This window comes from Hippoglossus stenolepis, chromosome 6 (assembly GCF_022539355.2).
Source record: "Hippoglossus stenolepis isolate QCI-W04-F060 chromosome 6, HSTE1.2, whole genome shotgun sequence".
Lineage (NCBI taxonomy): Eukaryota > Metazoa > Chordata > Actinopteri > Pleuronectiformes > Pleuronectidae > Hippoglossus > Hippoglossus stenolepis.
In genome coordinates this window covers 1,841,665-1,854,388 of record NC_061488.1, presented here as the reverse complement: position 1 = coordinate 1,854,388, position 12,724 = coordinate 1,841,665, and the positions used below count along the sequence as shown (strand labels likewise).

General features: G+C 45.8%; 1 protein-coding gene across 1 annotated transcript; it reads right to left on the bottom strand.

The window, feature by feature from the left end:
• Window positions 1-2,943: 2,943 nt before the first annotated feature.
• Window positions 2,944-11,162, bottom strand: si:ch211-180f4.1 (uncharacterized protein LOC100144405 homolog). Its single transcript, XM_035159404.2, is given in 14 exon segments — window positions 2,944-3,336; window positions 3,339-3,485; window positions 3,604-3,762; window positions 3,911-4,095; window positions 4,181-4,322; window positions 4,534-4,948; window positions 5,118-5,240; window positions 5,408-5,530; window positions 5,610-5,852; window positions 6,472-6,656; window positions 6,778-6,879; window positions 7,427-7,572; window positions 7,689-7,855; window positions 10,965-11,162. Coding segments are annotated over 13 exon segments (2,445 nt in total). The 5' UTR covers window positions 7,771-7,855; window positions 10,965-11,162.
• Window positions 11,163-12,724: the final 1,562 nt, after the last annotated feature.

The following is a 12,724-nucleotide window of genomic DNA, read 5'->3' as shown; positions in this document are numbered from 1 at the left end:
CACACACACACACACACACACACACACACACACACACACACAGGCTTAGTTACAGTTGGTGCTCAGTGTTGAGTAATAATAATAATAATAATATATTAAGCAATAATTGTCTTCAAATATAGAGCGAAACACTTTATACAAAATACCCTGCATTTTACTGTAAATTTAATCTAAACATGAGGATCAACACCAGAGGGCGCCACCGCTCTGTTCTCACACCAAACTGAACTTCAGACTGATGATCTGAGGTGTTTGTAGTTTCTGGAGCTTTCAGACACACGTCATGGTTTTCTTCAGCAGATGAGAGGCTCACAAACATCACATAAGCTTCATCTACATCGTCAATTCATCTTCACATCATTCTCTCAATTTTTCACCATGTTAATTTCCATGTTGAGTCCAAACTGAAATTTCAAATGTTTCATTTTATCTGACGATCAGTCTGAAGAGATTCAGTTCAGTGTGAGAGAAAACAGAAAAACTGAAAGACAGTGAATCAAAGACACTTCTTTAAAACCGCATATCATATTGTTCGTATATGTACAGAATATATTTCTGAAATGCCCGGAGTTTCCTTTGGGTGTTTGTTCCTGAAGACTTTTGGTTGACAGACAGCTGAGGGAATATTTGGCTAAAAGTCTGAACAACAAACCTGCAAAGTGTGACGTGTAAATCTCAAAGTGTTGATTCAGAGTCAAAACGACACGTGAGATGATTTCAGGGACGTCTGTGACCCAGTTTAACTACATCCAGATAAACAGGCCTTTGTGTTTCAACCTGTCATAGAACTCACCAACAAAAAACAACATTTTTCTCTGAGTTACTGCTGTTGTCGTCATCAGTTAATCGGACAATCACTTTTCAAATTATTAAATTAGTTGATCAATCAATACAACGACAGAAAACATGAAGAGATTCTGTTAGTGTGACAGAAAACCATAAATGACCTTAAAGGTTCAATACGTCAGTTTTCTCTTCCTGACGGTGACGCGTCCTCTGAGCATCAGACGGGCCGGGGCTAGCTGTTAGCACGCTAACTTCAGTAGAAGCAAAGAAGTGATAGAAGTTTATATAAAGGAAACTAAAAATGCTTTAAAGTCAAATTAACATCAGCAGATTACGTAGAATGTTCTATCATCAGTTTGTCTTCCTTGGTGGCGTCAGAGTGTCGCTGTGACACTGCTCAGGACCTGAAGTCAACACGCCATCAGTTTGCAGGTTGGGACTCAGACGAGGTTTGTGTATAAACAGTTTACATATGAGTGCAAAGGCATGCAGCACCACCGCGTCCCGCAGCACCACCGCGTCCCGCAGCGACGGACTCAGTGTTACAGGGTAAAAAACAGTCAGAGGTCAAAACTCTGCGTCCGTGAACAAAAGGTCAGTTAGTGTCCGTGCACAGGGTGTTCAAATCTTCAGCAGCGGTGTCAGCGACCGAGCTTTGGCCAGAATCCAATCCGACACACCGCTCGACGACTGTCGCCATGACGACCACCGTGTACTGGATAGAAAATATAATAGTGATAACAAATAATGTTCATGCTGCGCTGATCTGCGTTAAAGGTCCCGTGTTCAGACCATAGGCTGTAAAAAAAGATGGACGACATGACAGCTCCAAAAGGTTGATCGTCCCCCTGGTGGCTGGCTGCAGTATTGGTCATAATCATCTATGTTAGCAGATGGGACATGGAGCAGACTAAAAAAATCAAAGTACAAATTAAATAAACGTTTGTCAAAGATGGTTGCTGTCATTTCAGGTGGTTCTTCTCACACTGATGTTTGTTCAAGTGTTTCTGATCAGTTTGGTTTTATTTAGTGTTTGATGATCAGGCTGAGACGTCGTGATTGACAGCTGAGACTCAAGATTGGTGGAGCACGTGTATCGACTGGACCTCGATACCAAGGCTCCACCCGATGATCAGTACAGCTCAGACTCTGACTCCAAATTACATCGTCACCACAAGATGGCAGCGTTTGTATCTGAGATCATTTTGGCATCATTTCTGGATAGTGGAAGGAAGTGGAGACTTGTCATCCATCTTAATCTACAATCAAAGTTTCAGAAGTCAGATGCATGTTGAAGATCTGTGTTACCTGGACGTTTGAACACTCCGGCCTCGTACCCTCAGATAAAATCAATAATTCAACTATTTGTTTTTTTTATGTGTGAATTTTCTGTTTTCTGAAAAACTAAAGATTTGAAAATGGGACCTTTAAGTGCAGCTCTCGTGCGCCTGTGCTGCGTTCACGTTCATCAGATGAACTAAATTACAATAATCAGATTTTTGTCTTTACAGTAGAGCTACTGTCAGTGTGCTTCACTGATGAGGGAATGAGAGGGAGGAAAAGAGAAAGAGAGGAAGGAGATGAAAACATCTGGACTCAACAGTTTACCAGTAAAGTCCTGTTTGTAACCAGCTGACGGACCAGTTATAGGCCCCCGACCCCCAGTTTGAGAAACAGACCTCTTCTGTGAATGTTTCTGTCCGTCTATCCTCAGGACGTCCAGTTGTCCACTTCCTGATGTTTTTGTTTTCAGCCCATCAAACTCAAAACGTGTATATTTTAAGATCTTGTCTTTTGGATTTCTTCTCAGTGACGTCTGGGAGGAAGTAGCTCGCTCTGAAGAGGCTGAGCAGGAAGTGAAGGAGGCTAAAGGGCAGAATGCTCCTTTAAAGGTGAATCTGATGCCTGACATATTTTTTATCTTCTGGTTTGTTTCATCTCTTTCTCCTTCTCCTCTCCTCTTCCTCTCCTGGTCCTGGTCACATTATACCCTGCTGTTTGACTGTCAGGCTCATCATTGAGTCACATGACCTCTCTTTACTTTCATCCATCAACTTTCTCTTCTTTCCTTCCTCGTCCCTCCATGACCCCCCTCCCCCCACCCCTTGTCATTAAATGTCTGTCATTCTGTGGATTAAACCCCGCCCCCTCCCTCAGCTACCACATGAAAGTCTTCGTCGTGTCGATCTGACTCCCCCCTGCCTCCTCCTCCCTCTCTACTGCCCCCCTCTCCTCTTCCTCCTTGTCGTCCTTGTCCTTCTCGGCCTCGCTCTCCCACAGCGTGATGAGTGGTGGGTACAGCTCGTTCAGGGGGATGGACGTTGCGTGCTGGATGTACTTCTTCAGCGAGTGGCCGCAGGACTTGTGCTGCTGCACCCGGCGTCCCATGTAGACCATCAGCAGGGCCATGATGGACAGAGCGAACATCGAGCCCATGACGGCCGCCAGCGCCACACTGCTGCGCCGCGAGACCACCAGCTCCACAGAGAAACCTGCCTCCTTAGTGGTGATGTTTAGACAGGAGGTGTGGACAGGAGAGGAGGAGGAGGAGGAGGAGGAGAGATGGGAGTAGGGGAGGAGCTGAGGGAAGAGGAGGGGGAGGTGAGGGACGGAGGAGAGGAGGAGACGGTGAGGCAGACATGGTACTCTGTGGCAGGAAGGAGGTGGGTCAGGTTGTACTCCTGAACGTCGACTGGGACCTGGAGACACAAAGAGTAAAGTTAGAGAAAAGTGTTGCTCTTCTTTTAGCTCCATGTTTTATCTCCACCCACATCAGCGAGGATCAGAGACACGTGTACAGAGGGTGGATGTGCTCACCTTGGCGGTGTAGCTGATCTGAGGGTTGTCAATGTGCACAGTGGCGCTGGTCCACCGAGGCAGAGGGAGGGGGGCGTCCTGCTGGTTCTGACCCTGAGACGAGGATCCTCCACTTGGATACAACCTCCACTCCAACACCACCGACTGAGCGTGAACCACCTGCAGGAAACAGGAAACAAGTGAATCTGCATCCTTCAAGTGTCAGAAATGAGTCAAACATAGCAACAATATAAAATATTTTATATCACATCGTCTTTCAAAACTTCTACTTAATAAAACATAAACAATAAAAGACAGAAAGATGAACCTTGGCCAGAACCACAAGGGAAGCTGCAGACGAGTTCCCCAGCCACGGCTGCTCTCTGCTGGGATCACCATCCTGCCGGGCCCCCCCGCCGGGCCACCAGCCCCCAAACCCCTGAGAGTCCACAAACACCGAGACGCTCTTTGTGTCTGCTCCTTCCACGTTCCACGCCACACAGGTGTACACACCTGAGAGAGAAGGTAAGACTGGTCAGATCTTTTAGTTAAACTGGATTGGAGCTCCCCCTGCAGGCTGAACGTGAACCTGACCGACCTGCGTCTGATAGCTCGGCGTGTTCGATCACCAACGCTCCTGGGTCTGTCATGCGATGCTTCTTCTTTTTCTTCATCTTCTTTCCACTAAGGCCACGGCCCTCCTGGGATATGATTGGTGCAGCCACTGCCTCCGAGCTCACCTGAACAGGTAAAGAGGAGGGGTTACTTTTTCACCTGTGTGTCTGTAGGTTTGTTTATCGGGAGAATTATTTAAAAATGACTGAACCAATTAGCATCAGACTCTGTGAGACGTCCCGCTATTTTCAAAGCGTCTGAACTTTTCCAAACAATTTCCTTAACAGACGGTTCACACACACACACACTCTCACAAATCCTCGTGACCCCACCCACCTTGTCTCCAGTGGGTGTGACCCAGTAGAACTGTGGGGCGGGATCAGCGTCCGCCCAGCACTCCAGAGTGATTGGCTGCCCAGCGCTGACGTTCATGCTTGGTGGGAAGGAGTGAGGAGAGATGTGTGGCAGGCAGCTGTTGGCCCCACCCCCGCCCCACCCGGCCGCCACCACCTCCTGTAGCTCCCGACCAATCAAGTGAAGTGGGGACGAGCACACGGTTATGGACGACTCCAGCAGCTTGAGATGTGATTGGTTGCCAAGATGAGGCCCCCAGGAGGAGAGACAGTCGCATCGCAGGGGGTTAGAGTGAAGAGACACCTCCTCCAGGGATGGGAGGAAGGAGAGGAGGTCTCCAGAGAGGAGGCTGAGCTGGTTACTGTGGAGGAGGAGAGTCCGGAGGGACGGCAGGTCACTGAGGACGAGAGGAGACAGGGAAAGAAGACAGAAAGGACAAGAGTTAAAGAGGAGGAGCAAAAGGAGGAAGATGCAAAGAAAACATAATTGTTCATGTGCGAAATTTTAGAGGAAACATGAAAGTAAAAAATGGAAATTTGAGAAAAAAGAAAGGTGAGGGTGTTCACCTGAAGGCCTGCGGGTCGATGTATGACAGTCGTGGGCTTTTGCACAGCTCCAGTTTGGCCATTTCTGGAAGATTCTGAAAAGCTCCTCGCTCCACCAGCAGCAGCTCTTCCATGTTGTTCAGACTAAAGACAAACACAATCAACATTTACTGGTGTCACAGACAAGGACCTGAGGGGCCCGATCTCATGATGAGTGACACGACTGTCAATCCACCATAACGTGTGGTTGCAGTGATCATTACAATCACTCGGGATGTTCCTACTTTTTGCAGTTGTGTTCTCAGACTGACCTGAGCTCTTCCAGGTGCTGAATGTTCTGGAAATCTCCCTGCTGGATTCTGCTGATCGGGTTCCTGTTCAGGTCCAGGAACTTCAAGTTAGGGAGCATGCTCAGAGCATCCCGGGGAACAGACCTGTCAAGAAAACAATCGTTCATCCAGATCACTCAGAACAGTGAGAGAACATCACAAACAGAATCAAACTCACACACACCTGAGCTTGTTGTCGTAGAAGGACAGACTCTCCAGGTAGTCAAGGCCCAGGAAGGCGGCAGAGGGGACGGAAGCCAGTCCCATCCCAGCCAGGACCAAGCTATGGAGCCGGGACAGAGGAAGGAAATTCTTCTCCTCCAGGCCCAAGATGGGGTTCTCCCCGATCATCAGGATCTCCAGAGATGGCAGGGACTCAAACCAACGACTGTCAATGGCCACCAGCCGATTGGAGTTCAGGTGGAGCCTGCAGTAATGAGCAGAGGCAGAAAAGTTATCCAGATCGAGTTGAGACCCGTTTGGCAAAGAATGATGGTAAATACACGACAGAGACTGAAATAAAAAGAACAGATCAACTTTTAGAGCCTTTTATCTCAAGATACAAATGAAGAGAAGGAACCCAAAGGGTGCAGGAGGTTCTACTGTCTTTTAGAAGGGTTTGGTTCTAATGATCATTGAAGAGGTTTCTTTTAAGCAGTTTTTGTGATCACCATTTGGATTCCAGCGGTCCTTCAGCTAAATCTAGTGGTCACTGTTGTAGTGGCTGCAGATCTGTTGGTCTGATGGTCGTCTAGAGGTCATCTAGATGGTTTTAATGGTCCTTGTGGTGATCTAGTTTTCTAGTTGGTATTTTAGATATTGTAGTCCTTGTAGGTCCTAGTGGACAGTAGTAATGGTCCATAGAGGGGTTTTGGTGATCAGGTGAGACTTCAATCCTACCTTAAGTTAGTCCTTTTGGTCACCAAGGAAACTGTAGAGGACTTTCAAATTGGTTCTGCAGTTTATTTAAGAGGTTTCTATTGTCTCTGATTTGTTACTAAGGCTTGTGTTTTTCAAAAAGAAGAAGAAGAAGAGGAGGAGGTTACCGCAGCAGGTTTGTGAGGCCGGCGAAGGCTTTGGGTCCGATGGAGGTGATGTGGTTGTGGTTGATGTAGAGCTCCTCCAGACTGGACAGGTTCCTCAGACTGAAGTCCACCAACTCTTCAATATGATTTTCCTCCAGGTACAAAGTCACCAGTCGACCCAGAGTACAGAGACCCATTGAGCTCACCTGGACAGAGTGAAACCACTTCTTTAGTGTGTGCGTGTGTGTGTGTGTGTGTGTGTGTGTGTGTGTGTGTGTGTGTGTGTGTGTGTGTGTGTGTGTGTGTGTGTGTGTGTGTATATATTACCTGTGTGAAGTGGTTCTGTGACAGGTCGAGCTCTGTCAGGTTGGTCAGACTCTGAAGTTCAGAAGTGATGGACGAGATGTTGTTACTCTGCAGCAGCAGCACCTGAAACACATCAACACAACATCAACACAACATCAACACAACATCAACACAACAATATAAAATTATATCCATATTTGACTTTGACTAAGTTAGTTCGGTATCGCATTAGGTATAGATGTCACTGTTACCTGTGTGACTCATTTACTTGTGATGCACGTTGTGTCACTGTCCTGTGTGATGTCCTGTACCTGTGATCCGTACATGTGTGTGTCACTGTTACTGTGGATGTCACTGTTACCTGTGGATGTCATGTTACCTGTGGATGTCACTGTACCGTGTATGTCTGTACTGATGTCACGTGATGTCTGTCCGTGCTGTATGTCACGTTAATGTGTTGTCACTGTTACCTGTGTGATGTCACTGTTACCTGTGTGATGTCACTGTTACCTGTGTGATGTCACTGTTACCTGTGTGATGTCACTGTTACCTGTGTGATGTCACTGTTACCTGTGTGATGTCACTGTTACCTGTGTGATGTCACTGTTACCTGTGTGATGTCACTGTTACCTGTGTGATGTCACTGTTACCTGTGTGATGTCACTGTTACCTGTGTGTCAGATGAGACGTTGGCTGGTACTCTCTGCAGGTGGAGTTCATTACAGTCGACCGTCCTGGCCTCGTGATACACAGACTGTGGTGTGTACCAGGGCCGTGTCTCACACACACACTGCAGAGGGCACAGCAGAGCGCCACCTACAGGACACAACACAAACAAAACCTTTATTTAAAAACGATTGATTTGAAAACCCATCTTCACACACCGGTCATCCCGCGTCCTGCTCTCTTTAAAACATGCTACTGTTATTTACCTTGGCTGGTCCCGTCCAGTTCAGCACACAGTGATGATGTCATGAGGCTGACAAGGAGCACGGAGCGGACTGCAGGTCCCATGATGCACTGGGCTGGAGGAAGCGCTGGCTAAATGATGACAACAACTTCCTCCAGATGGTCAGCAGGAGGCGAGTCTCATCTACAACTGGACAGAAACAAAAGATTTAAATAATAAATAAAACTGTGTGTGTGTGTGTGTGTGTGTGTGTGTGTGTGTGTGTGTGTGTGTGTGTGTGTGTGTGTGTGTGTTCAGAAATAAACAAGGGATTTGTAGTTGGCTGAAGAGAGAGCGAGGGAGAGAGAGAGAGAGAGAGAGAGAGGGAGCGAGAGAGAGAGAGGGAGAGGAGAGAGAGAGAGAGAGAGAGAGAGAGAGAGAGAGAGAGAGAGACAGAGAGAGAGAGACAGAGAGAGAGAGAGAGAGAGAGAGAGAGAGAGAGAGAGAAGAGAGAGGAGAGAGAGAGAGAGAGAGAGAGAGAGAGAGACAGAGAGAGAGAGAGAGAGAGAGAGAGAGAGAGAGAGAGAGAGAAGAGAGAGAGAGAGAGAGAGAGAGAGAGAGACAGAGAGAGAGAGAGAGAGAGAGAGAGACAGAGAGAGAGAGAGAGAGAGAGAGAGACAGAGAGAGAGAGAGAGACAGAGAGAGAGAGAGAGAGAGAGAGAGAGACAGAGAGAGAGAGAGAGAGAGAGAGAGAGAGAGAGAGAGAGAGAGAGAGAGAGAGAGAGAGAGAGAGAGAGACAGAGAGAGAGAGAGAGAGAGAGAGAGAGAGAGAGAGAGAGAGAGAGAGAGAGAGAGAGAGAGAGAGAGAGAGAGAGAGAGAGAGAGAGAGAGAGCGATCGAGCAAGCATTTGATTTCATTATATTTGTCACTGAGCTGCCTCCTCTCTCCACACACGCACTGAGTCTTTAGCCTTAATGGAACCAGATAGGTTTTGTTGTTGTTGACTTCCACACACACTGAGCGGGACAGGAAACAGGGACACTTTGCCTCTGGTGCCATGGCAACCAGCCAGGAAGTGACACAAGAGGACAAAGTGATGTGAGCGACCTCAGCTGCTCTGTGATTGGTCCACTCACTGTGTCCCAAATAAACACTGATATCTCACAGTGAACTGATTCAGCTGTGAGATATTAAAATACTGGAAAGCAACTAAGTATATTTACTCCATTATACTTCCATTTCATGCTACTTTATACTATATTCTTCCACAGCAGTTTGGGTTGCAGGTAATTTGTAGAAAGGTTACGATGTGTTTTTATTCTTTACTTTTGTACTGAGAGCTGGATTTTATTTGATGCTCCTGTTTGTTCCAGGAGGCGTATCGATATTTCCAGGCTGAACATGAATGCAGCGTGGCGAGGCCGGGCGTTCAAACCTCTGGACCTCCTCCTTCTTGTAAACGACAGACTGAGGGGGGGTGCGTCTCTCTGCTCCAACATCTGAACACATCTCCTCCCCCTCAGCTGCTGCTGAGCAGATGGAATATTGATGAGGTGGTGTTAATAATTTAACGAGCTGCGGGCGCCTCGTTAAGTGTCCTGCTGCAGTGGCTGTGATTGGAGGAGAGCAGGAGACGCTAGTTAATTACCTCGGAGCGGTCACACACAGATGTACTTATACTTCTATCTTGGTGAGGTGACTTATTGACAAAAAGGGTTTCCCTCTACCTCACCGTCACCTTAACCATCATAACAACATATCCTATAGCTAATGCTAATGCTAATCCAGATCCAAACCTGACTCTAACCTGTTCTAGTGATCTTCTTAGACCAGGACCAGAAGTTACACCAGGGCTAGCTGTTAGCATGCTAACTTTAGAAGAAGCAAAGACGTGATAGAAATAGAAGAAAACCAGACTTAACATTGGTGTTGCTTTTCACCTCTGGAGAATAAACAGTTTGTTTCTGATGGATCAGCTGATATCCAAACTTGAGCAAACGTTAGCTATGTAGCAAGAGTAAAAACGTACAAATATGGCTAACTTAAAACAGTTACTTGATTGATCTAACGACACCAGCTTTGGCATGATTATGAGTTAGCATCCCCTGATGCTAATGCTCAGTCATGTGGGAGTGAAGGTAATGATCGAGTTAGAAGTTGGTGAAATGAAATCATCCGTTTACGACTTCCTGTTGTCACTCTCGACTGCAGATTCTGACGTCGTCACTAAACGCCAACGACAAAAAACCACAAACGTCAGCTACATTTCTTCAAAGAGCATCGGACGAGCTGAGAGGTAACTGTTAGCTTCGACTGACTGACTGCGACTTCACGGGAGTGAGATTGAATAAAGTGTAAAAACAGTTTCCTGCAGCACAACAGTGACGTTAACCTTTGACCCCTAAGACATATAACGTCATCAATTCATCATTGTATTTTAATTCTGTCATATTTAGTGTGTCGATTTTTGAGTTAACTCCAAAAACAAGTGTGGTGAGGTCACAGTGACCTTTGACGTTTCATATTTGAGTCGGAGTTTGTACCAGCTGTCGTTGCCTTGGAAAAAACAGACGTCCTGAACCGAGCGTTTCAGTGTCGTGAAGATAAAACACTCGTGTCGTCGTGGAAACGTCCCGAACATGAACCCGACTGAATGAAGTGAAGAAACTTACTGTACAGATGAAGCTGAGTGAAAAGTCCAGTAAGGGATCATTAACAGGACAATGTCTGTCCCCCCGAGACATTTAGTCCTCACTACTCAGAGGGTGGAGGGACACGCTGCGTCCATCAGGAAATAGTTCCAGCAGGTTTTACATCAGTGAACTTCACAGCTGAAGGAAGAGGATGTGTTCCCACCTGATTACAGGGTTTATGCTAAGCTAAGCTAACCACGTCCTACCAGGTCCAAGATGTGGAGCTGCTCCTTTTAATGTGTTAAATATTATTACTATTGAAGTTCATGGTTTGGTTTTATTTTTATTATTCATTTCTCTGTTGGAGCTGAGACTGTGTCCCAGTGTGTTTTATAATCTATAACCAATGATCTATAATCCAGTAACAAATTTAGGTGTCACCGTGATTTAGCTCCGTGTCATTTAAAGCATCATCTTCAAACACACACACACACACACACACACACACACACACAAACACACACCCACACACACACACACACACACTATGGGACAGTGTGTGTTATCACCATCCATGTTAAATGGCTCTGACAAATTCTCTTCTATTAAGTCAACGAGTCTCCTTCATCATCATCATCATCATCATCACTCGGTCCTGATGAAGAACAGACGCCCATGTTCTCACCTTGTTACTGCTCCGAGCCGAGCCGAGCCGAGCCGAGGCAAAGCGGGTGCACCGTGCGGGCGGAGTCCGACAGAGATGAACTGGGTCCGGGTAAGGATCGGGACGCTCTCGGGCTGGTTGTGGTTCTGTTGATCCGGATCAGAACAGGACCGGGTCCTTCTCATCCCTCTCTCGTGTCCTCTGTCAGGTCCGCAGCAGCTGACTTCACAGCAGCCAATGGCATTTATAGGCCACTGGGTGAAGGACCAATCACAGCTCGGATGCTGCACAGAGGCGATGATGTGAAGGGGGTTAACATGACGTAATGCTCCAGATTCTCCAGATGAGTCTCTTCTTCTTCTCTTGTTGTTTTTCTCAGTTACTGAAGTAACTTATTACTTCAGTCGAAGTACTCTATTACAAGTAAAAATACTGTATTAGACATTTGACTGAGGAACAAATGTTATTTAATTATCAACAGATTCAAGTTTCAGAAGAGCATTGTGACTGATTGATAATATTTAGTTTAATTGATCTGAATGTGAAAAGTCATCGATCAGATAAATGTAATGAAGTAAAAGTACAATATTTATAAGTAGAGTAGAACAACATCATGGTCAGTGATGTCACAGTGATGTCACAGTGATGTCACAGCGATCCAGTAAACCTACATGAGTCACAGTTACTGTACGAGACCTTCACTGACTCATCTTGTTTTACCAGACTGTAAATAAACATGGACATGACAGCACACAAAAACGAAGGCCAATCAACTCCATCGCCCCCTGGTGGCTGGCTTCAGTATAGATCATTAACCCCGCCTCCTCCCCATTGGCAGATGGGACCAAAATAAAAAATCAAAGTAAAGGTTGAATAAATGTTTTTCAGAAATGGTTTCTCTCTAACGTCATCGGTGTAAGAAGGCAGCGCTCGTTTCCGAGATATATTGGCTTCATTTCTGGATAGAAGAAGGAAGTGAAGACACATTTATCTTTATTTAATTATGATCGTATTTAGATGTGTATTTCTATGATTTGTACTGTAGCTATAGAGCTAACGTTAGCTCTATTAATCCATCAAACTTAACATTTGTGTAAAAACAGATTAAATGAACATGCTTTAGTATACATCACGTGTTTTGTTAGACAGAGGTTTGCGTACACACAGGTAACAAACACACACACACACATGTTCTGCAGGAGTCATTTAAAGTTTATTCACACAAAATAAAGTCTGAGCAGTTTCAGATGTTGTTGTTCAGAAAATTCACTCTGATTATTACGTGAAACATTTTAATGTCCAGGGATTAGTCTTAGCCTTTCAAATGTTATCTACAGTACATTTATAAATAATCACTTAGAATATACATCATGTTGCCACTGCGTGTGTGTGTGTGTGTGTGTGCGCGTGTTTCCCAGTGTGAACTCCTGCTGAGTGAAAACAATCCTGCTGCCTCTGAAATCCAGCTTAGTCTGGATTAACACTGAAGTAAACATTAATTCCCGTCAGACAGTGTGTGTGTGTGTGATGAGGTGAGGGGGGGGGGGACATGAACACTGACATCACAAGCACAATATTAAAAATATAACATTTTTCATTGTCACGATATAACACGTGTCTTCATTTTCCCAGGGTCCCTGAACACACCAGGTGAACAACATGAATCAAACATCAATATTTTTATTGAGCGTGACCTCGATGACGTTTCCTGTCTGAGCCGGAATCACAGTTCCATAACATCTGGCTTGCCCCCTGGTGGTTGGGTGCAGGTCATGTACCCA